Genomic DNA, 20,895 nt, shown 5'->3' on the forward strand with positions numbered 1-20,895 from the left:
ATATATATATATATATATATATATATATATGTGTGTGTGTATAATTAATATATGTATATGTTTGTTTTTTGCTGGTTTTCGTTTTTAGCATTAATAATAAATAGCAATTCATAATTAATATATATATATATATATATATATATATATATATTGAAAATAACGCTTTCATATTGTGTGGGTCTATATCGATTCTGGTTGCTTCTTGTTTTTTTTTCGCTTTTTCTTCTTGTTTTTTTGTTTGTTTATGGAAAGAAAATGATTTTCGTTTTTTCTGCTGCTTCAATCATTTCTCTAAATTGTTAAAAATCTATCACAAAATCAAATACTAAGTAAAAAATGTTAGAAGTATTTACACAAAGAGAGGGCGGGGGTGGGTCAAGGGGAGTCTGGGATAAAAATCGTGTTTTTTTATGCTGTTTGCGGATATATATATAGATGGGTGTGTGTATATATACTTATATTGTTGCTTGATCTATTTTCTAATTGTTGGCTATTGTTATTCTGTTATCAATTTGACTGTTGGTGTTATTGTTTTTACGTTGATTTGTTTTAAATCTGATTCTACTCTATATATATATATATATCTCTCTCTCTCTTTCTACTCTGTTTTTATTATATGAATGTCATCGTTTGGAAGTATCCCTTAAAATATGGAGCTTGCTAGATGATTCCCGTCTCTGACTTTTATTTTTGTATTTGTATTCTATATAAAAATATGTGTATATATGTGATCCCGACTTTTTGCTGTTTTGTTTACGTTTTGTTTTTGTTTATTGTTAAAGCTCCTATAAGGAGCACGCAATTATATATATATATGTATATATATATATATATATATATATATATATATAAACTGATAGCCAGAAAATCAAAGACACACCAATTGAACAAAAATTGATGAAAAGAAACGAGTTATTTGCCTGTTGCCTGTGTGTGGAAGGGGATCAAACTCTATACATCTATATTCTGCCTATGTGTGTGTATCTGTGGGTGTGTGTGTGTGTGAGTATGTGAAAGTTAAACTTTATAGTTGCTCCAAATATTCACTTCGGGTCTTTCCTTTTTATCTTAACATATGATACGATACGATTGTTGTTGTTGTTGTTGTTTGTTAAAAAAAAAATGATAATAATAATAAGAAAACAGATGCTTTTCTATATAAATATATATAATATATATATGAAGGTGATTACAACACACATATGTATATCCGATTTTAAATGAATTATTTTCTTTCTCGAACAATTATTTAATTTAATTTAATTTAATTTAAGGTCAATATATATTATAATTGTGTTAGGATCAGGAGCAAGGAGAGGTGGAGGAGAGTAACGTTAAACGTTTTACGATTCTTACATATAAAGAAAAATTACATACATATATATCAAAATGTATATATATATATGTATATATGTATAAGTTAGAGAAAAGAAATTTTACATTAGATTTTGTATACCTATAACTTATAGAAGAAGTGGGGGGGGAGTTGTTAAATTAAGGGGTGTGGTTGGTGGTGTGCGGAAAAAAGGGGAGTGTACTTTTGTTCAAAAAGTTTTGTCTCTATATATATATATATTGATAATGATATATAGCTGGAGCTTGGAATTTTGGAAAATGCTAGGTGTGTGTGTGTGTGTGTGTATTGGGAGAGTGTATAGAGTTAGGAAGATAAATTTAAATGTTTTTTGTTTTATGTTTTTCTTGTTTTCGCATTTTCCATTTTGTTTTGTTTTCTTTGCTTTGTAGATAAACAAAATGAAGAAAAATCAATGGAAAAATTAACACACAATGTTCCCTGGCTTAGTTAATAGTTGGTTGGTGTTGGTTTTTGTTTGTTGTTGTTGTTGTTGTCTTCACCTCTCCCTCTCTTAAAATCTTTTGCTGTCTCTCACAAGGTGAGGTTAATGCCTTATTAATCTAATTATGCAAATCAAAAGAAATGCGTTGACTGTCCATTATAGCAGGGATAGGGAGACATCATCATGTTGTTGTTGTTGCTGCCACTGTTGTTGTTGTTGTTGTTGTTGGTAGTATTTGCAGCATCTTGATGATTAATGTTGCACTAGAGTCTCTCCACAAATTTTGTCAATTGATCAGATGCATCGGGCATGGCACCGGCGCCACCACCTGGCTGGCCAACAACACCCACATTGCCGCCAACATTGACATTTACACCGCCAACACCGACACCAACACCAACGCCGACACCAACACCGACAACACCAACGCCCACATCCTGGGGCACACCCGGCAGAGGCGACTGATGATGCATACCATGATTATGCATACCATCGTGCGGCCCTTGCGGGGCCGGTGAATGGCTGCTCATCACATGATGAGGCGAGGGTTGGGCACGCGGCGAGGCCGATGGTGCTGCTCTGGGCGATGGCGCCGATCGCGGCGATGGTGTTGGCTGCGGGGAACGTATGGGCGGTGATGAGCGGGCTGATTGCATCAATTGTTGCTGCAGGGTGTGCGGCGTGGGTGGGCCCATTACATTCGAGCCGGGGCCACCGCCACCAACAACACCAGGGCCGCCACCGCCAACAACAGATGGATTCTGATTTTGAGCATTCGGCATGGCCACCTGCATCATTTGCTGTTGCTGCTGCTGCTGTTGCATACCTGGCGGCATTACGCCCATTTGCTGTTGCTGCGGACCGGGCTTTACGCCGGCACCGCCCTGACCCTGCTGTTGCAGCATATTGTTGGCCGCCGCATTTGCCATATATTGATCGGCTCCGGGGCCAGCGGCTCCGCCACCGCCGGTACCTACTGGTACACCGGTTGCGCCGCCGGCATTGAAATTGCCAGCACCTCCGCCAACGGGGAACTGCTGTTGACCGGCTCCACCCATATGTGGGCCACGCTGGCGTTGCGAATATGGTGGCGGGTACTGATTCATTTGCATGTAACGCATCTTATTCCAATTTTGATTCGAAACCTAAGAATTGATGTATAATAGGATGTAGTAATTCTCTCATTTGAATGTGGGGCGACCTAACTAGATGGATGGATGATATACTGAACTTACCATGCCACCTTGGGTGGTAACACCGGGCGGTAGATTCTGCAACATCATGGCATTCTGCATGCTCGGCATACGCTGATGTGGCCCAGGTCCAACGGGGCCACCTTGTTGCTGCTGTTGCATGACATTCACCTGCTGCTGCTGATTGGGATTCATTTGTTGTGGTCCGCCCTGTTGTTGTTGTTGCTGCTGCTGCTGTTGTTGATTCATCATATGCTGCATTTGTTGTTGCTGCATAACTTGCTGCTGCTGCTGTTGTTGTTGCTGCTGTTGCTGTTGTTGCTGCTGCTGTTGTTGTTGTTGTTGTTGTTGCTGCTGCTGAGGATTCTGTGGTCCATTGACAGTCTGAAGGGCACTACCAGGTGCACCACCAGCTGCTGCATTTAACTGACTTTGCTGACTCTGCTGGCGCTGCTTGATAATGGCAGCCATTATCTGAGGATTCTGCTTGAGTATGGTAAGGATATGCTGGTTGCTTTCATTGGTTGGATTATTCTTGATCTTCTGCATTATTTGTTCCAACTGTTGGGTATTCAATTGTTGCGTGTTCAATGGCCGGCCATTGGCCATATTTGGTCCGGCCTGACCCTGGCCACCGGGTGGCGGACGAACTCCACCGCCGGCACCGGCAGCTCCCATTTGGGGTCCACCCATGCCCATGCCGTGTGGCGAGGGACCGACAGGCATTTGACCAACACCAACATTAACTCCGACGCCTACTCCACCAACTCCGCCCATCTGATTGGGTGGCATTCCCATCATTTGGTGCAGCGGTTGCTGCTGCTGCATGGCATTCGGTTGCATTAGCTGATTCGGTGGCTGTCTCATGCCAGGTCCCTGACCCACCTGGCCGGCATTATTGGTATAGCGCTGTTGTTGCTGTCCAACTGCTCCACCGCCGGGTCCGCCTGTGCCTCCCCATTGATCCAAGGGCAGGAGATTGGTTAGGCTCAGAACATTGCCGCAATTGGCTCCACCGGGCACGGCATTTGGATTGCCACCTCCGGCTCCGCCGCCGCCGCCACCACCACCGGGTCCCACATTGCCAGTCATTTGATTAACCACACCAACATTGCCAACCATGCCGCCCAGCTGATTCACACCCTGATTGGGCACACCCACACCGCCAACACCGACGCCAAGCGGTCGATTCATGACAGGCGGCGCCATCGCCACTCCCTTGCCAAAGCCACCGCCATGTGGCACCTGTTGACGGGCGGCCTCCTCTTGAACTTGCTTCACCACCTGCAGCACATTGGGCGAGGGTGAATGACCGCCGCCCGGCTTCATGCCAATGCCCGGCTGATGTGAATGCGGCGATGTCATGCCACCTCCGCCACCGCCCGATACAGGCGAGGGCACTGGGACAGTCGAGGGCGACATTCCGCCAGCTCCCGGTGGCATAATGCCACTTTGGCCGGGCATCACTTGTTGGCTAACTGCCACACCGGACATGCCGACGACGGGTACACCGCCAGCCGATACAACGGGTCCGCTTACTGCCACTGGACCAGGCATCGATGATGGAGCCGCTGTTCTGGACATAAGAGCCACACGACGACGCAATAATTGCTGCTGCTGTAGTCTGCAAAAGAAAAAGCACAACGAAAAGAAGAAGTTAGCTCTCATCCCTTATCTTTGCGTATGCAGCTGGAGCTAAAGGAGGAGGATGATCTTGTACTTACTTTTGTTGTAATTGCTGCTGCTTCAGCTTGTGCTTGATATTCGGACAGAAGGGCACTGGACACTTCTGCTCCTGACAATGCTTGGCATGATAGCAACAGAGCGCAATTAATTGCTTGCATATGGGGCAACCGCCGTTTGTCTTTCGCTTGCAGTTCTTTGTATGCTGAACGACTCGTTTCATTTTCGTACACGACGGCAGACGACAATTGGCATCGCGACATTGGCAAGCATGGACCAGAGATTGAATGCAACGTTGTATGGACTGTTTGCGTGCCTCTTGTGGATTTGCTTGCTTGAGATCGGCTGGCGCTGAACCATCATCCAGATCAAAGCCAAGTCTCTCCATTTTGTGTTGATGGCCGACTTTCTCCTTGCACACAGTGCATAGATCAAAGTCCTGTACAGATCAAATATTATGTATATATGTAGAATTAATAAACATAAGACTAACAAAAAGGTGCGTCAAACTGCTCCCTCCCCCCTTCATTCACAAGTTTCTCCTCATCTTCAAATTAAGTATCTTTAACATTATCATGATTTCTCGTCCCTTCATTATTCACAATGACAGTCTATTTCTTTCTTCGAGTTTTTCATAGGGTATATAGCGGTGCCTTGCACTAGGGTTTAAAGCATTTATGCAGAAATGATGAATAATGTGGTTAATGATAACAAAATGTGCTCGTCGAGCGAGAAAAAACAAACGAGAATAAAATTGTTATTATCGCTGTTTATTTTTTCTTGTTGTCTCGCGATAAGTCGCGTCTTAATAAAATTATGTGTGACGATGGAGAGCGGGGAGGGGAAGAGATGAAGATCGTCTCCCAATAAACGAGACAACGAAAACAAACCATAAACTTATTTTGTTTTTGTTTTTAGCTTTAGAAAAGATCAATTTTAAAATCATTCGCGTTTAGAAATCGGACTTTTAAACGTGTACATACATATATTGGCCCTTCATTCAAAACCCCAAACAAATTTGTAGCAACCTTATAATATAGATAATTGAAATTCGACTTACATCACAGACAGTGCAATGATAGCGTGTCTCCACGGCTGTTTTGCAATGATTACAGGTATAGACGAATTTATCCTGGCCCTGGTTATGCAGCTCATACAGCATGGACAATGTCGAGAATTGGGCACGGCGCAGAGAGGAGAATTCATAATGCTTATCGCGGGCGAGTGTTAGGAAAGCATCACGTCCATCCATTAGATCACAGGTTAGCAATGGATCAGGATCTTGTATGGGCGCCAAACTGGCTGCCGATTGAGCTGAATGTAAGCGTATCACAAAGAAAACTTCCTTATGCTTCTCCATTGTGGCATAAATTTTAGCAGACAAATCATTGCCCGACTGATGTTCATTGGATTTTTTGCTATTCTTTCGTTGTGCTGCTTTCGATTTATTTGATTTTTTCGCCTTCTTTTGGCCCTTCTTTTTGCCATCACCACTGACCTCGTTGTCCTCAATGGAGAAGAGCTGCAATTAATTGCAATTAGATGCAATGGATTAGTTAGTTAGTTTATCTCATTATTAATCATCATAATGTATAACTTACATTTGCCGCCGCTGCTGCTTCTGCTGCCTCGGCTTGTTTACGTTTCTCTTCCTCCTCTTGGTCCAGTTCTTTGATACTCTCCTCGAGCACATTGGGCCAGAAATCACCCTCAAAGTATGGCAATTCAGCAGCCGAACCCAATTTATCCTCCATGGCCTGCTTAAGTATATCCTTATAGTCCTGTATGATACGCTCAATCATTCCCTTGTCGAGCATCTTCTTATACCATTCCTGTAATCGCTTTGGCTTTGGAATTTTCTGATCTGTCGGATGACAATGGAATATATAATCATCGCCCTCCGATGGCGGACATGCCCAAATGTGGGCCATAGTATAGCCCAATTGTTTCACATAATCCATATAGCCAAGCAAAATCTCATGATAAACAGCCGTACGATATTGCCGCGGGCGAAAGAAGTGAACCGAATCCAGATAGGCAATATACACGCGTCGTGTATTCGGTGCCGGACACTCGGACCCATACTCCTGGACATGCATGCCAAAGAAACACACATCAATGCCATCGACCTCTTCGAAGGCGAACAGAGCTTTGGCTCTGTATGGAAACTCTTGCATCATTTCGCCACCTTCTACAAAACGTCGCCGCATTCCCGGTTTGACTTCCACACACTTGTCCGACGAGCTGACCACACGTATGTGAACTTCACCAGCGCCGGCTTCCTTCTTCTTCAAGAAGTTATTCACTCGCGTCTCAATATAGACGCCCAATTTTGTGGTGGGTAAACGTTTGGCATTAAATTTATTCTCCTTTCGCTTGGAGTTTTTCTTTTTCAGACAATTATCGCAGACAAAGCCACCCGGCCAAATCGAATCCAACCAGAGGACACAAATCTGATGCTGTTTGCGTCCACATTCCTGGCAATCGACAAAGGGTTCCAACTCCAGATGATCGTTTTTCATCTCCTTGAACTGATCCTTTTTGATTTGTCTGCGGTACACATCAATCAATATAAGTAATAGTTAATAAATCATTCAAAAAGTTCATCAATCATTCGACTACTTACGTTTGAGACTGCAGCGGATCATCGCCCAATGTGACAGTGTCTCCTTGTATGTCATTAAAGCACTTTTGGCAGAACGTGTATCTATTTGAGGCAACACCGTATTCCTTTAGACTGTGTATATATTTATTTTAATTTTGGTTGTGTGTGTGATGATGATGATTTTTCAATGAAAAACATAAATTCATATGCGAATGAGTGTGAGTTGGAGTGTGTGTTGGTGTGTGCAACAAGTGGCGAGATGATTTTATTGTTGTTAATAATTATTTATTGTGGTAGGCAGGAGGACGACCAAGACGACGATGATGACGAAGACATACGACACACACGTGAGGGAAAAAAATTAAACATATATATAAAACATTAGAGATGATGACGGACACAGTTTTCAAAAACAAAACAACAAATATATATACATTTTAAGGAAAAACAGCAAAAAGAAAATAAAAGTAAAAGGGAGAAACAAAAATGTTTTTTATAAATTGTCATTAGAGAGTTTTGTTGTTAACAATTGTTTAGAAATGTATAAAATAAATGTAGAAAATTGAAATACATGTTCTCATTTTCGTTACCAAATCAATTTTTGGAAGTCGAAATTGATATATTCTTTTGTTTCGAAATAAACCTGTTCATTCGCTTTTATTTCTGTAATATTTATTCATTCAACTCTTTGATTTCTAAACCAAAGACGTTTTCATAATGAATAAACATTTCTCACTTTCAATCGAGTGAACAAATTTTCTAATATTAATTTCGATTTCAATCAATTTTTGTTAGGATTAGAACAATTGTAAACGCCATTATATTTCGATTTTGTTTGTGAATATGTGCTTCTAAATATTTATAAACAAATTTAAATTCCTATACATTATTTTAATTTCCGTTTAATCAGAAGAAAATAACAAAAAAAACTAATCGATAGATTAGTCAATTTAAATATTGACTATTAAAGTAAGCAGTCTCTTAAACTGTTGAAAACCTCCCTTAAGGAGATTCATTTTTAACTGCAAACACCAAGGATAGCCTTCAGTAAGAAATTAGAGGTCAATTGAATGTCGATTTGAATACAGGACTGAATTGAAGCTTCTAGAAGACTTTTAGGATTCTAAAGCACTCCTGATTAATCTTGTTTGCCTTGAAATCTAGACAGAAACCGATAATTCCGATTTTAAGATCTTAAGATGTCTGCGTGAAAAGCCACAAAAAAGGTGGACACTATGTGGTGTGAATACCCTCTGAGTGTGTGTGTGTGTGTGGGTCTGTGTGCTGTGTGTTGTGTTTGAATAGTCCGTTTGTTTACTGCGCTCAATTATGATTTTATGTACATGAATTGCAATTAACAACAAGCATAAAACACACATAAACATTACACACACACACACAGAGACAAAGAGATTCACATAGAGAAACACAAACACACACAGCGAGTAAGTGAAGGGCATATTACAAATCAACTAGACTAAAATATTTGTATAGAATTATGTTTGGGTACAAGATGATGAAGCAGCATCAAAATTAAAAAACAATAAAGGGAAAAGCACCTCATAGAAAAAAAAGATAACACATATAAAAATTCACAACGAAAGCAAAATGAAATTACTAAGGACATTGCCCACAAGAAAATCACACAGATAAGGGCAGGGGAGGAAGAAGCACTAGATATTCCTCCTTCCTTCACCATTTCTTTATGTAGGCAATGTCCTGAGTGGAGGAGTAGTAGTTGAAAAGAGAGAGAGAGAGAGAGGAAGGAGAGAAGGATTTGAATTTGCTTCTTATCCCAGACGATACATACCTATTCTGATAACTATAATACTTGGCATCACGCGGAATTGTGCACAATTGTTTGCCATAACAGCAGAGCACTTGCGGATTGAAGGTGTATTTGCGTCCACAGCAATAGCCCAGGGCCTGCATAACAGGATCGATTTCCTGCTCAAAGACCTCCGATAACTGTTATCATTAAGAAGAAGAAGAGAGAAAGAAATAAAACATATATTAAATATGTTTACTTGAATTGAGTGTGAATATAGAAGATCTTACCTTAGTACAGTAGCGATAAACGCGCGATGTTTTGCGATTATATAGCCAGGCATTGTCAAACATTAACCAAACATCGTCCACATATTCCCAGGGATCACTGTATTTGCCGTTGAGTATATTGTTGCGTATTGTGCCCAGATCCATGGGCTTTTTAACAATCTCAAAGTAATCGGGTATACCGAGAGCTTGTGGATCAACCGGATAGCGAAATGGCACCGATTCGGGCTCCTGCCGCAAAAGTTTCTCCAATGTTGGCAACAATGCGGTTCGTAGCTCTTCTGGATTGAATTCTATGAAAGAGAATGAGAATGTAGAGGGTGTTGTTCAAGGAATATGTCAAGGAATTGTTGCTAGTTCTTTGGCTAATCAATACTTACGACACTTTTTCTTCTTGTCGCCAGCATTTGGTGCTAATGGTTCGGGAACAACTGGTTTGGTTTCATGCTTAATTTTAATATCAGCTGCACTGGTACCATTACCACTGCCATCCATACCGCCATTAATATCATCCGTTTTGCCGCCTTCGCCAGCTGAACTGCCATCGCCGGATACACCACCCGCTGCACCGCCGGCGGCTGCCGCTGCTGCAGCAGCTGCCTCATCCACATCCATTGGCTCGGATTTGATTTTAACACCATCTGGTCCAGTGCCATCCTCGGATTTGAGTTCCATTTTGATCATGCTGGTGCCATCGTTATTCACATTCTTGCCCTTGCCACCCGTCGAGCAGTCCATTTGGGAGCTATCGTTGTTGCCGCCGCAACTATCATCCATAAACTCCTTTTTGATCTCATCCTCTGGCTTTATGGAATCGAGTTTACCCTTAGAGGCCATACCACCGCCACCACTGCCGCCATCTTGACTGGGTGATGGCGTATCATCGTCATTATCACGGGCTGCCGCCTCCAAGGCGGCCATCTGAGAAGATAGGCTACTGCTGGAACTAATCATGCGACCGCCTCCCGTTGGTCCACCACCACCGCCGCTGCTTAGCAATAATGTCGAACTGCTTGGTCCCGACGATGATGATGATGACGCAGTGGAGGCTGTTGTCGAGGTGGGTGTGGCCACCGATGAGGAGGCACAACTCTGAGGCGTACTGGCCGCTGTCATTGGCGCCGTTGTGGTGGTGGCTGTGGCAATGGCTGCACCGCCGGCGCTGCTGTTGCTATTACTGTTCCCGTTGCCGCTGTTGCTGCCACTGCCGCTGCTGCTGGCACATGTGGCTGCCGCCGAGGCTGGGGTGCTACTGCTATTGGCCAAACCGGATGCCGATGCCGCCGGCACTGGTGAGGCTGGTATGTACGGAGGAGTGGCCGGCCGATCGCTCAGTGGTTGCATTAGACTGGACACGGAGGGCGGATTGTTATTTGGATTTGATGGTGTACCAATGGGTCCATTGGACAGAAAGCCAGGCGATGGACTTGGCGCAGAAACCGTTAAACCACCGCCCGATGCCGATGATGTGGAATTGCCACCACCACCACCACCTGCACTTCCTCCCGTGCCGCTCGATGCTGAACCGCCCGCTTGTAGGGCATCTAAACTGGTGGGTGTTGGTGGCATATTATTCAGTTGCTGCTGTTGCTGTTGTTGCTGCTGCTGCTGCTGTTGGGTCTTTTGCTGCTGCTGTTGCTGCTGCTGCGTTTGCATGGGCGAACTAAAGTTATTTTGCTGCTGAATGGGCGTGGCATTACTAAAAGGCGATTGGGGCATTAACATGCCAGTCTGTTGTTGTTGTTGCTGCTGCTGTTGCTGCTGCTGTTGATGAAGTAATCTCTGCTTCATCATCTCACTTAGCGGATTGGCTGAAGCTCCGCCAGCTCCTCCGCCCGCAGCTTGTCCATTGATAAACTGTTGTGGCTGGGGGACACCCGGCACCGGACTGGTTAGGGCATTGCTAGCTGTTTGGAAAGGTGAGAGTACAGGATTAACTACCATTTGACCGCCAGGGCTGGGTCCAGGTGGTCCGACCAGCATATTGCCAGGCTGTTGCTGCTGCTGTTGTTGTTGCGGTTGCTGTTGCTGCGGGAATTGCATACGCTGTTGCTGCTGTATGGTTAGCATATTGCCACCAGGTGAATGACTTCGCATGGCCACCATATTTGCATTGGGTCCACCAGCGCCGCCAGCACCGACACCAACGCCGCCAACACCAACTGGGGCCTGTGGTCTCAATTGGGGCTGTTGTTGTTGCTGCGATTGCATTACACCACCGCCCATGGGACTGATTAGTGGACGCACACAGCCACCGGGACCAACTGGACCACCCATTGGAACTTGTTGTTGTGGTTGCTGCTGTTGCTGCGTTTGTGATTGAGGTTGCTGTTGTTGTTGCATTAGCATCTGCTGATGCTGCTCCTTGCGCTTTAGTCGCTTCTCTTCCAACTCCTTTTGGATCTTGTAGATCTTTTCAGCGAGCAGATGATAATATTCGGAACGCGAGTTGGCCATCTCGTACATATCCTTTTCGACTTTTTCGGCATAGGATACAAGATTATGCATGCGCTTGTCCTGCATTGTTGTTGGATCGGAGGTAGGAAAAATGGCCTGAACAAGCTTATGGACCAAATGATTGCGTAAATCCGCTGTCACAGATTCCCGCCAATCTTTCTCACAATCGGCCACCGAGGGCGGGCCACTTGAACCAGGACCACCACCACCAGTGCCAGCACCACCGCCGGAATTGTTTGCACCGGCAACGGAGCCGCCGCCTGCTGTTGCATTCGGCTGCTGATTGGGATTGGTCTGATTGGGACCAACGCCACTTGAGGTATCGGCAGGCATCAGGACACTGGCTGGCGCTCCGCTATTACCGCCAGGCGGACCCACTACATGACCCTGGGCCTGTGCCAATTTCAGTTTGGCCAACTGATCGGATTGTCCTCCAACCATTTGCGGTGTATTATTGAATTGCTGCTGCTGTCCACTGTTGCCGCCGCCACCGCCGCCGCCAGCACCTCCGCCCACATTGACGGACAATGGAACCGGAATGTGACCCAATTGGGAATTAGGTTGTTGTTGTTGCTGCTGCTGTTGTTGTTGGTCGACCATAGAGGGTAGACCACCACTTCCACCGCCGCCGCCAGCTCCAGCACCAGCTCCGGCACCGCGACGTCGTCCGGCAGCATTGGCAGCAGCGGCCACGGCTAGTGCCGCATTACTCTGAAGAATTTGTTGTTGTTGCTGCTGCTGTTGCTGTTGAACACTGTTGACATCATTGGTTAATCCGCCTGCCGAGTTGGGACCACCCAGGACACGCACTGCCGGCGCAACCTGCATTCGTATGCCCGGCGGCAGTGTTTGTTGTTGCTGTGCCGCTCCCCCAGGACCGCTTGCACCTCCAGGGCCCGTTGCCCCAAGCATGCCAGCTGTAACCGGAGAAAGTCCCACCTGACCCATGCCATCGAATCGCCGTAGTTCTTGCTGCTGTTGTACTTGTTGCTGAAGGACTTGCTGCTGCTGTTGTTGCATCTGTTGCTGCTGGGTCATATCAGTTTTCGGCGCATTTCCTCCTCCACCAGGCTGTTGTTGCTGCTGCTGTGGCAGGACAATGGCTGTATTCTGAGGACCACCTCCGGGTGGGACTTGCTGTTGTTGCTGTTGTCCACCCGGTTGCTGCTGTTGTTTGTTATCAACACTGACAAGGCCGGCAAGCGGTTGATTCTGATTCTGAAGATTACCCGGAGGGCCAACATTAACGCCACTACCACCGCCACCCGCTCCACCAGGGCCACCGGCGGCACCGCCAGCCACTGATCCGCCACCGCCGCCGCCACTGCCGGCATTCTGAAACATCGAATGATTCTGACGAAATGGAAAGCAAATGATACAATCATTTCGCTGGCAGGTCTTGTAATGCAGCAATATTTGGCGCGACGAGGCGCAATGTTGCATGGTGCATTCCTTGCTCTGTTTACACGTGCCCATGTGGGCCAGAACAGCTTTCATGGCCTTGCAATAGTTGACATTGCATACCTCCCGATTGGGATTTAGATTCTCGCGCCGGTTACATTTGTGGGCATGAAGGAGAAGCATCAATTGCTGCTGGATTTGACGTTTGCGCTCATCGGAGATGTTGCCAGGCGGCGGAGGACCGCCTCCACTACCGGCACCGGCTACACCTGCACCACCGCCTGCTGCACCACCGACAGCACCAACTGTGGGCGCTCCACCAACTGCTCCACCGGGCTGTTGTTGCTGCTGCTGTTGTTGTTGCTGCTGTTGCTGGGAGGTGCCTGGTTGTTGTTGCTGCTGCTGCGGATGTCCCAACAGTTGATTCGGCTGCGGCGGCCGTGGACCTCCTAGAGCCTGTTGGGCATTCATTTGCTGTTGCATTTGCAATTGCTGGCCAGTAGGCGTGCCTTCCGCACCCATGCCCGACATGGGCACCACAGTACCCACAGGACGATTGCCTTGCGGCAAACCGGGGACAACTCCGCCACGCTGGACAGCCATTTGTTGGGCCAACAGCTGTTGCTGCTGTTGAGGATTAGCGGCACCACCGCCACCAGGACCACCATAGTTGCCAACACCATATGCCATGCTGTTGATTTGACCTGGACGATCGATAAGGGGAAAGAGAAAAGGTTATAGTTAAAGATGTGCATTTCGTTGGTCTCTAACGGAAACACTTACCCATCTGCATGTTGGGATTTTGCATGCGGGGACCACCTCCTCCGCCAGGACCATTGCCTGGACCATTGCCACCGCCACCGAGATGTGGTCCTCGGAGCATATGCTGTTGCCCTACCATGCGCCCCATCATTGGACCATTTTGCATATGCATCGCCTGATTGGGATTGGTCACCACTTGGCCAGCGCCACCAGCTGGTCCTGTAACGGCATTCATCATACCGCCACCAGGCTGAGGTTTCAGCTGATTGACCATGCCGAGGCCGCCGCCACTATTGGTCAATACCATGTTGCCCAAATTGCCCTGTGCAATTGTATTCATGCCTGCGTGAGAAAACAAAGAACACAGAAAACGGAATTCAATCATCAATCGCTGCTGTTGGAGAGGATTTGTGTTGGTGGCATGATCTCTCTTACCTGGTATGGCGTTCATTCCATTATTGCCATTATTCGATATGGACATGGGCATTGAATTGACCATGCCCATTTGTGCGGCCACTTGCTGCATGCCAGTGTTGGGTGATTGTAGATTCGGTGATTTGCTACTGCCCAATTGTTGCATTCCTGGCACCACCATTGAAGCCTTTTGTCCCTGTTGTTGCTGTTGTTGCTGCTGTTGCCGCTCGAGCAAATGCTGCAGATGATGATGTTGCATTTGGCGCAATTGCTGTTGATTACCAGCACCAGTTGCACCACCATTACCACTGACAGTGCCATCACCACCATCACCATTATTGCCACCACCAGGAGTGGAGCCAGCAACACCGCCGCCGCCGCCGCCATTGCCGGCTCCATTCATTTGTGTGGGCACAACACCGACACCGACACCGACACCACCAACACCAACACCGCCTGGGCCGGGTCCTGGTCCTTGGGCTGGTGGTTTATTTGGTCCGCCGCTGGCATTTGTGGATACTACACCGCCGGTATTGGTATTCTGTGAGTTTGGACCGCCGCCAGGACCACCGCCAGAACCGCCACCGCCGCCGCCTCCACCGCTTAACTGATCTGACCAGCCGCTGTTAGATGATACTAATTCATCTGGCAGATTGTCTTCCAGAAAGAATAGATCCGCTATAAAACAAAAGACAATTAAGAAATTTACAATAAGAATGTTTAATAAATTTAATTAAATTGTGAAATTGGATGCATTTGATTTCTCTCTAGATTCTCTGCAATTTCTAGACAGGACCCATGGAAGTCCTTTAAACCACCTAGTTTAGCACACAACACTGAAAACTTTGTTTGCCTAATCAACACTGATTTTGTTGTCATTTTTCGAACGGGTCCGTGAAAATTTAAAAACAATTAGGTAGAACTTTGATGCAACTTCTAAATACTTACAAAATATATACTTACTTGGATCCATTTTGACCCGCTTCTGGGGCGGTTCGTCTAAGTGATCGGCCATCATCTAGCTTGCAAAATTATGCCGTTACGCACACACACACCCACAGAGATCACAATAAGAAATATATATATCTTTGGGATATATATATTTACAAGGTTTTGTGTGTGTGTGCGTGTATTGTATATGAAAATCCCAGTTGGTTTTTTTATCAGTGTTCTTTTTTTTTTTTTTGGTTTTGTTTTGTTTTGTTCGTTTTGTTTGAAATTATTTTATTGTAATGATTATTTTAAAAATGTTTTTTCCTTTCTTTCAATCGATTCGTAGTTTTCACTTTCAAACAAACAAAAAAAAATAATAATAAAACAAACTGAACTGAATGATTAGAAATTCTAATTTTTTTGAGTTCACTTTTCCAACACACACTTTTGATGAAAAAACACACAGTTTGTTGTTGTTGTTGGTTGTTGTTTGTTTAAATTTTACTAATTTGTTGTATGCCGAAGTTAGTTAGGGAAATTAACTTCTTTGTTATAAGAAATCCTGACGCAGATGCAGATAATGATAGATAAGAAGTGGGCGTTGTAATAATAGTAGTAGTAGAAGAAGGAGGAGGCGATGTTACTGATGTCACTGATGTTGTTGGTGCTGCTGCTGATGTGTGAGGTTGTTGTTGTTGTTGTTGCTGCTGCTGCAACTTAAATTTGTTATTGGCTATCGTTAGCACCGTCGCCGCCGGCGCGAGCGTGCTGCTACTGCAGTAGCACGTCGTCGGCGCTTTTGTCTTGGTTGCGACGCCGTTGAGATCGTTGTGGCTCCTCCTGTTGTTGTTGTTGTAGCTGCTGCTGTTGCTAATGTTACAAGTATTGTTCTTGCTGTTGTTGCTGCTGCCGACGCTGCAACTTGCCGGCTTTTGCTCCTCAGCTGCTGCTGCTGCTGCTTCTGCTACTTTCCCGTCGTCGTTTTTGCGCTCGTTGTTGTTGTTGTTATTGTTGTTACTGCTGCTGCTGCTGATGATGTAGATATTGTTGTTTATGTTGAGGCCGCTGCTGCTGTTGTTATTGTTGTTGTTGCTGTTGTTTATGTTGCAGCAGACGCAGGCGTGCATTTTGGGTTTTTTATTTTTTGTAATAAAAAAAAGATATTTCAAATCCTGACCTAAGCAAGGATTTTTTATATCTTTCGCTTACTCTCTCGCTCTTTTTTTCTTGTTCTCTCTTTCTCCCTCGCTTTCGTTTGTGGAAGATTGTGTTGTTGTTGTAGTAGAAGAATTTTTTGCTGTTACTGTTATTGTTGTAGTTGTTGGTTATTATTATAATTTATATTATTATTATTATTATTGTTGTTGTTGGGGAGTGTTAAATTATTAATGTTGTTTGTTCTAACTGCATTTTGGCGGCTTGTTTTCCCCTCAGCTTGTTTTCACTTTTCCCTTCAGATTTTTCTTTTTTTTTTTTTTTTTTTTTTTTGTTTTAGCGTTTTGTTTTGGTATCCAATACAACAACGAAAAAAAATTAGAACAACAAAAACCCACACAAAATATTAATGCAAATTCACATGTTGGCTGTTGTTGTTGCAGTTGCAAATGCTTCTTGCAGTTGTTGTTTCTGCTGCTTTTGCCACTGCTGGTGTTGTTGCTGCTGTTGATGATGTTGTCGTTGTTATTTCTGCAGTTGTTATTTTTGCTGCTCTTGTCTTAAACATTGCACATTAACTGTAAATTTAAAAAGAAACAATTGAAAATTTTTGTTCGTTTTTTTAAATTTCTTTGATCATTTTTCCCGTTTGCTATTTGTTGTATTATTATTATTATTATTATTATTAAGCCGCCTCTTGGCTGCTGGCACTAACTAGCCACTCGTTCGATATTGGCCAACTCGTTACAATTTTTTTCGTTTTTTTTCTGGTCTACTACGTGTTTTCTCTTGCTCTTGCTGCTCGCCAGGAACGATACAAAAAATTATATTGTATTGAAATTTAAAATTTCGAAGGAAAATATAAAAACAAAATTGTAGAAAAAATATTAAAAATTTTTTCGGTTTAATTCAATTTTTTGTTGATTTTTATGATGGATTTCTGATTTGAAATTTAATTTTTCTTTTTTCGGAGGGATTTTTTGTATTTGCTTCCGCATTGGCGCATATGAAATTCATTTAAACTTTTAGTGATCGAGTCAGACAGAGACAGCTATTTGCCACTATAAAAAAATTTATAAAAAAAATTGGGGGTCTCGTCATGCTGACAAACGACACATACATCCAAAAACAGAAACACACACACGCACATACACATACACAAGCTCCCACGAATTAAAGCGAGTTGGGGCGCGTTTTATTCTACTATACAAATATACTGGCGAGTAAAAGAGAGCTTGTACGCTCTCACGCTCTCAATCAGTTTAGTTGTGTTGGTAACTGTGTGAGAGTGTGTGTGTCGGTGTGCATGCCTGTGTGTCCATTTGGCCTAACGAGTGCGAGGAGCATTGGAAAAAGAAAGAAAAACAGACGTCGGACGAACAGAAATTTTTTTTTCGTTTTTTATGTTGCTCTGCTCTGTGGCTCTGCTCGTCGTTTTCTTCTTCACGTCGTATCAAAGTTTTCTATTGCAGAAATTTTTTGTGTTGTGCGCCGAGCGTAGCATTTGAATTTTTTAATTTCATTTTTAATTTAATTGGGAAAAATCACAAAATTATTTCGCTTAAATGCGAAATTTTAGAAAATATTGAAAAAAATTTACAAAAATTTTCAGCACATTTCATAAATTTGTTAATTTTTTAAATTGAGAAAATTTGCACACACTTGCAATTTTGTATTTATTTTGAGATTTTTCTGTAATTTCGAATTTATACCATCGATTTTTCACATTTTTTATTAATTTTGTAGAATTTTTTGAAACTTTTTCGCAACACTAAAACAAAAAAAATTTTTTAGTCCGCTTGTGTTGCAGCAGAAAGTCAACTGATTTCGCGAACGAGTAGCAACAGAACTAGAAAGAAAGACTGAAGCTGAAACGACTGTGTGGCCAGACGACGACGACAACTACAACGACAACGGCAACACTAACGACAACGACACGCAGCAGAGCGGCGGCGAGTACTCTCGCGCTCAGTTCTCCGGCTCACCCTCTCTCTTACAATCAGAGTTGCTTGACAAGCGAGAGACCGCACACAGAGAGAGAGAAAGAGAGAGTGAGAGCAGCGCACTGTGCAAAGCAAGTGTAGAAAAAATTTTATTTTTCTACCGCTCTTTAAGAGATTCAACTAGAGAGCGTGTACATATGGCGGGCCAGATAACACAAATTCAACGAGTTATAGAGATGAACAATATTTCTTTTCAAGAAAATAATACTGAAGTTAATGTACAATTTTTTTTAAATTCAAAAAATTCTAATTGTAATAAATACACTTTATTAAAAATGATACTAAAAAAAATCAGTAAAAGCAGAGACAAACTATGCCAAATCGAATTTCATATCTTCGTTCATTTAAACGACTACGTGAACATGTAATAATTGAAAAATGTAATGAAATGAATACTTTCTTTATTTTCGATAGACTTTTTAAAGCTAATATATATCAAAGCGCTATAATACTATCAGATATTTGCGCAGTTTATGATTATTTCAATCATATTTCAGACACTTTTAAATTTATTTAATAAAGGTATTTAAAAAATAGCACCAGACTTGTGTGCACAGTAAAATATATACATATAATATTTTGTAATTGGGCAAGGGCAGGCAGTGACTAATTTCAATAAAATACTCGTGACCGCTCGAACAACCATGACTTGCTCATCTCTATAACTCGCTGCTATCGTGTTATCTGGCCCGCCATATGTACACGCTCTATCTGTGTGCTTCTCTCGCTCTCATTGACACCGCTCACACACGCACACATACACGCACACGGCGAAACTGAGTTTTTTCTACACACCACAGGAAAAAAATGCAATTTAGAGTCGGTTTTGATCAGAATCATATGAAAATAATTTTTTATAAATATATATATTTTATTTTATTAACCTGCACTGTAAATTGGACTCAATAATATTTAGCTAATGTTTAATGATTACAGATGACTCATGAAAAATAATTAAAGATTTTTTCGCGCGCGTTTTTTTCTTTCTCCTTTTTGTTTCTCTGTCGGGCCACGCATGCGACGGCAACGGCAACGGAGAAGGCGGTTCAGCTTATTTATTTACAATTTTTTTGTTATAGCGGCTGCTGCTTGGCTTTGTTTGCTGCAGGCGCACAGTATGGGAAAGAGAGCAAGAGAAAAAGCCCAGACAGAGAGATGGAGAGAGTGCAATTGAAGCACACACACGCACGCACACATAAGCGGCCACATGTCGACATGGAAATGAGAGAGATAGCTGTATACACAATATGGCAAACTCGGCTAATACTTGACATGGGATAGAGCGGGATAGGTGAGCAAAACGAACGAGACTACTACAGCGAGTGTTAAAATGCCCCAAGAGAGAAGTCAATACAGAGAGAGAGGAAAAGAGAGAGCGAGTTATCAAGAGAGTGGTACTGACTGAGGTGGAGAGAGAGCAATAAAATCATTTTCCGTCGTAAACGTTTTGAGAACGCTTAAAGAAGAAATGCTAAACAACAATTTTCTGTTTTAAATTGTTTAATGCCAAAAGAAAATATTATTTATTTCCTTCCTTTTTCTATATTTTTAATTAGAATAGCTATTTTCCAATACTTACAATGTATATGTTTATGTATGTATACATACATAGATATGTACATTTGTATGTACATACATACATATGTATGTACATATGTTCATCCGTTCATCAGTGTTGCGGTTTTAGCATTTTTACTGCCAAATCTAGCATTTGGCATTTAATTTCTAAAATTAGAAAGTTTTTAACTAAGAAATGTCAATTTTTAATAAAATTTTTAGGCTTTTGGTTGCAAAAATCGGTGGTCACTATAAGTATATACGCACAAAATTTATTTGTCAAAAATACTAGAAATAATAAGGAAAGTCAAAACCAATTTAGCCGGAGTATCGTTATTATCGTGAAATCAGCTTTCATAATAATGTTTAGAGGCGATCTTTAAAACAGATTTTAAGCAAAATATGAATTACATTAATTACATAATATTTTGTGCTTTCAGGTCTCAAAAATTACCTATTATCAAAGTGATGTCAATGAAAGGAAAATAAATTTTATGTATCTAAGCGAAATAAAGGGATAAACATGATTATAAAGTGCACTCAATTTTATGATAGTATATCCGTATCACAAGAGGCCCATGTACGATGGCCTAACAAGTCCTCAAGATTAACTTGAAATCTTATTAGAAACTATAACAGACCTTGCACAACAATTAAAAGGGAAAAACAATATATGTATAAGTATATATATTTACATACATACATATGTATGTATGTATGTATGTATGCACACCAATAGCCATGCTTATTTAAACATATTAAACTTTGTGAAATTATTTAATTTAGAAAACATTATGAATGTCAAAATCAATTGTTGATTTTTCCAAATTGGAACAACGCTTGCATCAAAAATATATGATAAAGATGCAAGGATACTA

The 20,895-nt window shown here is 42.7% G+C and overlaps 2 protein-coding genes and 1 long non-coding RNA gene across 6 annotated transcripts; 1 reads left to right on the plus strand and 2 right to left on the minus strand.

The window, feature by feature from the left end:
* Positions 1-1,114: 1,114 nt before the first annotated feature.
* Positions 1,115-19,485, minus strand: nej (nejire). 4 transcript variants are annotated; one of them, XM_068302530.1, is made up of 13 exons: positions 19,345-19,485; positions 15,333-17,035; positions 14,391-15,047; positions 13,977-14,297; positions 9,716-13,897; positions 9,339-9,628; positions 9,091-9,248; positions 7,302-7,412; positions 6,277-7,225; positions 5,736-6,197; positions 4,717-5,114; positions 3,035-4,616; positions 1,115-2,944 (listed from the first exon to the last, which is right to left on the minus strand). In XM_068302530.1, the coding sequence occupies exons 2-13, from the start codon at positions 15,385-15,387 to the stop codon at positions 2,063-2,065; spliced, it is 10,047 nt and encodes a 3,348-aa protein (XP_068158631.1). In that variant the 5' UTR covers positions 15,388-17,035; positions 19,345-19,485; the 3' UTR covers positions 1,115-2,062. The 4 variants fall into 4 exon arrangements, with proteins under 4 accessions (XP_068158631.1, XP_068158630.1, XP_068158632.1 ...); XM_068302529.1 differs by lacking the exon at positions 19,345-19,485 and adding an exon at positions 18,170-18,306; XM_068302531.1 differs by lacking the exon at positions 19,345-19,485 and adding an exon at positions 18,120-18,279 and having other exon boundaries at positions 7,302-7,382.
* On the minus strand, positions 15,797-16,429 carry LOC137583025 (GATA zinc finger domain-containing protein 24-like). The gene has a single exon (XM_068297904.1). It carries the CDS (start codon positions 16,427-16,429, stop codon positions 15,797-15,799), a length of 633 nt encoding a protein of 210 aa, XP_068154005.1.
* On the plus strand, positions 19,304-20,675 carry LOC137586478 (uncharacterized). The gene is made up of 3 exons (XR_011033795.1): positions 19,304-19,351; positions 19,540-19,751; positions 20,458-20,675. It is a non-coding gene; the product is annotated as an uncharacterized lncRNA (long non-coding RNA).
* The last annotated feature ends 220 nt before the right edge of the window (positions 20,676-20,895 follow it).

The sequence above is a fragment of the Drosophila tropicalis genome, unplaced genomic scaffold (assembly GCF_018151085.1).
Source record: "Drosophila tropicalis isolate 14030-0801.00 unplaced genomic scaffold, ASM1815108v1 contig_158, whole genome shotgun sequence".
In the NCBI taxonomy this organism is placed as follows: domain Eukaryota; kingdom Metazoa; phylum Arthropoda; class Insecta; order Diptera; family Drosophilidae; genus Drosophila; species Drosophila tropicalis.

What these genes read in the sequence shown, in the direction of transcription:
- nej (XM_068302530.1), bottom strand. Translation starts at nt 15,387, where the DNA reads ATGATGGCCGATCACTTAGACGAACCGCCCCAGAAGCGGGTCAAAATG. An exon ending in TGGAATGAACGCCATACCAG is followed by an intron (nt 14,298 to 14,390) that starts GTAAGAGAGATC and finishes TTTCTCACGCAG; the next exon opens with GCATGAATACAATTGCACAG. An exon ending in TTACCACCCAAGGTGGCATG is followed by an intron (nt 2,945 to 3,034) that starts GTAAGTTCAGTA and finishes ATCAATTCTTAG; the next exon opens with GTTTCGAATCAAAATTGGAA.
- LOC137583025 (XM_068297904.1), bottom strand. Translation starts at nt 16,429, where the DNA reads ATGCACGCCTGCGTCTGCTGCAACATAAACAACAGCAACAACAACAAT.